The sequence below is a fragment of the Monopterus albus genome, unplaced genomic scaffold (genome assembly GCF_001952655.1).
Source record: "Monopterus albus unplaced genomic scaffold, M_albus_1.0 scaffold74.1, whole genome shotgun sequence".
Lineage (NCBI taxonomy): Eukaryota > Metazoa > Chordata > Actinopteri > Synbranchiformes > Synbranchidae > Monopterus > Monopterus albus.
The window spans coordinates 386,661-391,461 of record NW_018127954.1 but is presented as its reverse complement, the minus strand read 5'-3'; the positions used below and the strand labels follow the sequence as shown (position 1 = coordinate 391,461).

Below are 4,801 nucleotides of genomic sequence, written 5' to 3'. Positions count from 1 at the left end.
GGGACTTAGAACAATGGAAAGATGCAAGTGAGAAAAACGTGGACACAATTAAGGGAACTGAGATTTACTCTATGGTCCAATGTGAAGTAACATACTCTTCCTCTTCTTTGGGGTTTTACAGCAGCTCTCGATGTACTAGTGCCCCTATCTGGATGTAAACACATTCTCAGTTCTACTTCACTTGACTTAAAAAACCACTCAACAAATAAATGTATTTTTATTGTATTTGTAACTCATTCCGTACTGAATGCTGCAATAGCATATTTGCACACCTGCGGGCAGTTTCTGTTTTCAATCCACAATATAAATAGTTCAGTTGACTTACTTACTTAAGAATATTCTACTTTTGGGATTATTTGTTATATTACATTGAGTTCACACCTTAAACATTTAAAATACATACCATTCTGTACAGCAATAATCTACTTTCATCATTTCTTCAGGCCCCATGGAACCTAAAGTCAGGAGTCAGTAGTAGGCTTTGACATGTATTTGTAAGGTTTTTGGCATGACATGCTGATTAACAGACAACGTGTGTAAATTCAGTTTCATGGTAGATTTTCTTCTTTTCTTCTGAGACATTTATGAAACTTGATCTGACAGTCGCACAGTGAACCCCAGTGTGGCAGCTGCACTCACAGAAATATGTCAAACCAGTTAAACCACCAATCCTTCAATCTCTCTTTGAAAAGTCTCTTTCTTTCACTTGATGCATTTCTGCACTGGATCAACCAACCCCGTCACTCCCATTTCTCCTCTTATCGACTTCTTCATTACTTCTATTTGACCTCACACTTTTGTTTGTGTCCCTCCCAAACACAGGACTGCATACAACAAGTGTATAATGAAAGACAGGGGAGACCTGTGATCATTCTTAAAGGCAACAAATTAAGGCAAAATAGGATAACAAATGAGAAATAAACATTCTTACAAAACAGGTGTTGTTACAGAGATATGGACAATAGTGATTGTTTCCAAAGGTTCCAAACATCAGTGCTTTCATTGTCACTGAGCTCGGTTCTGTCCAAGCTAGTGGTCACACAACATTTCATGGTACAATCTGTTACTGAATGCTGTGCTCTTAAACATCAGCAACCCTTTTTGACAGCGCTAACCCTAAGGAGAGAAAGCCTGCAAATTCAAAATGGAGGAAGCCATTGCAGCCTAAATGCTGTGCTGCACCATCTTTGCTTCTGTATTTTTTTTGTTTGAAATGCAGGTATGACCAGACCAAGTGCTTATTTTACACATAAAATAAAGATTTTGACTTCAGTTTAAAGAGGCTGGTTTGCCTTCACACACTTCAGGCAAAGTCACCCTCTGTGGCCTGTGATTGACTTGATAAATGTAGTGGTGCTGTGGGCCAGTGCTCTGGCACAATATGCCCACCTGGTCTTGTGTGGAAACCTGCAGACATTTAACATCCCTCCACCACATTATTCTGCCACTACTGTATACTACCGTCTTTTTTTTCCAATTTTGGGAATGTCACCAGAGCTGCATTTTTCTTGTTAGACCCTGACATCGAGAAAATCCTCCTCACCTTGGTGTCTTGACACCTGGCCTGCTGTCAGTCCTCAGTCGGGAAGCAGTAAGGCCACTGCAGCTACTGCGACGCTGCCTGCAGGCTTTTTTGCAAGGAATCAGAGTTGAGCTAAGATGCTTCACAAGTCAGCCACATGGGGTATGATACTGTGTATGATATAGGATGAGACACCTACTGTATGTGTTTCCTACCAAGGTGTTCCCATATTTTAAATACTTACACACACACACACACACACACACACACGCAAACACACACAGGTGAGGAACCTATCTGAGCAGCTGTGATGTTTATGTATTTACTTATTTAGAAGTTACTTTTTTTGAAATGTGATTAACTTCCAATGGCACTATTATAGGAATTTTACAGTAATATCACTGAGGTTAAAACACCAAATGTTAATGTATTATTTTATTGAATTATTATTGATTTGGAGCCTAATAATTGATCTTGTAAAGTGTGACACCCACTGTAAAACACTTCTGGATAAATGGTGGTATTTGCTGCATATGATATTACCACATCATTTGGATCTTAACCAGTGGAGTTGAAGAAACAAAAATATCAAAATTTCTTTATATCTATCTTTTGTTTTTATAAACATCTCATGTATTAAACCTAAATATGTATTTATATCATATTTATACTATGCATACTACAGTAATACAAATATGAATGTAATACATATGAATATATTATACTCATATCTATTTCATTATATTACATTAAATCACTGTCCAACTTTGCTCATGCATATAAGCTCAATTTTTTCAAGCCATCTTTATTGTTTGTTTTTGTTATGTGTCATTCTCTTTCTGATGATAAAGCTGAAATGTTAATGTGTGTGTGAGAGAGTGAATAAAGACTGAAGACTAAACGGAAATAATGAGAGAGATGAAGAGACTGAAAAGAAGCCTTTCCTGCCTCCTAGTGGCATCATGTGTTAAAAAGCCTCATAAACCGACTGCAGCAGTACTATTCATGTAGCCCCATTACTTTAGCATTACAGTTGCATGATATAGCCATATCTCACCCTGTTGCTTATCTACAGGCTTTCAGGTTAACAGGGTCTCTGCTGGGTATCACAGTTTATAATGTTTATGGAACATTAGGTTATACAATTAAATACACTTTAAATAGTTGACTTGAACATGTTCACACACACACACACACACACACACACTTAAAAAGCATATGTAATGCTATTGCTTCCCATCTCTCGCTTGTTTTTGTTCTTCTAGAAGAGCTTTTCTATTCTGAAACCACACAGAATGTTACTATAAATAACAGCAACCACAATAATATTAGTAAATATAGTTGAGTGAAAAACCTCTCCCCAGATCTGCTTAAAAACACTTTTGAACTATTTTAGTGGCAGATTTTTCACTTTCTTGAAGATAAATTTGGGTTTCATATGATGGACTATTAAAAGTGGCCGTTCCCTTTCTTTGTGTGTGTGTGTACATGTTGACTGTACTGGTGACGTAACAGCCCTTGGGTTCCTCTCTCTCTCTCTCTCTCTCTCTAAGCCACACACACACACACACACACACACACCGAAACGCAGTCAGGCAGCAGCAGACGCTCGGTGCTGTTCTCAGTGTGCGGAGCGGAGGAGGACCGACGGCACAGATTGTAGTTATGCCTCAGCTCCGGGAATATATATTTCATCTAGCGCTCTCTCTCTCTCACCGCGCTCCTGTTTTCCTCCTTCTCCAAATCCAGTTCACTTTGCCCTATCTCATTTCTTTTGGAAAAGGCCACCAGGAAAGCCAGCCGTGCGCCATGGTGCGTCTTTGCGCATTATTTCTGGATCTTTTAAGAATGTTTTCATTCGTTTTGCCGGGACTAAAATGAAGCGCTTTTTCTCTATGAATGGAAAGAGAGGGGACGTTTTGCAGCTCATGTCTCTCTCTAAATATTTGGCTGCAGCTGGTGATGATCCTCTGGCAGCCACGAAATAGATCGGCGCTGTGTATAAAGGAGAAGGGGGTTGCATTAAGCGGCTTTTTCTCCCTTAGATTTTCCTCTGCCTCCGACAATGTGCCAAGTCCATCCACCACACAGGATCCCGATGATTTGCGGTGGCTTCGCTTTTTTTCTTTTCAAGGATTGATTTTTTTGAGGGGGTGTTTGGAATTTTTGGATTCCACCTGAAGGTCAGTGGAGGGATTTACGTATCCCCTGTGCGTCACGATCCCAAATTAACACCAAAATAACGGTGGTGCGCCTTTTTTCGGCGCGCTTGTGTATATGAGTGTGTGTTTGTCTACGTGTGTGAGCGCGGGTCTGTGTTTGTGTGTATGTGTGTGCGAGTGCCTCTGCCTCCCCTTTTCCCTCTTCCTGCTATTAGAACTCACTCCCTGATATTTTTCTCTCCATCCAAGGGTAACGCTGCAAAGTTAAATGCTGGATCTAGATTTCAGCGACAATTTTTGGCTGTAAAAATGCTGAGCGGCGTCCTCTTGCTGAGCGTCCTCACGGTCACCAGCCTGTCACCGTCCGAAACGGAGAGCCGCAAAACTTCAGCCTCCAAAGATATCTGCAAGAGCCGCTGCGCCTGCGAGGAGCGGGAGAATATACTGAACATCAACTGTGAAAGCAAAGGATTTACCACCGTCAGTCAGTTCCAGGGACCCCCAAATAAAATATCTCAACTTTTTCTAAATGGAAACTTCCTTTCACGCCTCGGCGCCAATGAGTTTGTCAATTATGGCAATGTCACCTCACTGCATCTGGGGAATAACGGCTTGCAGGAGATTCGAACCGGCGCTTTTAACGGGCTCCGCTTCCTGAAGAGGCTCCATTTGAACAACAACAACCTAGAGGTGATTAAAGAGGACACCTTTGCAGGACTGGAGAGTTTGGAGTATTTACAGGCAGACTATAATTATATCAGCGCTATAGAGCCGGGCGCTTTCAGTAAGCTGAATAAGCTCAAAGTGTTGATTCTCAATGACAACCTGCTATTGTCTTTGCCTCCTAATATTTTCCGTTTTGTGCTCCTCACCCACTTGGATTTGCGTGGCAACCGGCTCAAGATGCTGCCGTTTGCCGGGGTTCTGGAGCACATAGGCGGCATCATGGAGATCCAGCTTGAGGAGAACCCGTGGAATTGCACCTGTGATCTGATTCCCCTTAAATCCTGGTTGGACACTATCTCTGTGTTTGTAGGGGACATCGTTTGTGAGACACCATTTAGGCTGCATGGTAAAGACATCACCCAGCTCATAAAGCAGGATCTGTGCCCGCGCA

The 4,801-nt window shown here is 41.5% G+C and overlaps 1 protein-coding gene across 1 annotated transcript in view; it reads left to right on the top strand.

The window, feature by feature from the left end:
* Positions 1–3,118: 3,118 nt before the first annotated feature.
* slitrk2 (SLIT and NTRK-like family, member 2) overlaps positions 3,119–4,801 on the top strand; it is an 8,409-nt gene continuing 6,726 nt past the window's right edge. Inside the window, 3 exon segments of the mRNA XM_020605915.1 lie at positions 3,119–3,705; positions 3,934–4,799; position 4,801. The exon segment at position 4,801 is cut by the window's right edge and continues 6,726 nt beyond it. Coding sequence (XP_020461571.1) covers positions 3,994–4,799; position 4,801 — 807 coding nt within the window. The 5' untranslated portion in view covers positions 3,119–3,705; positions 3,934–3,993.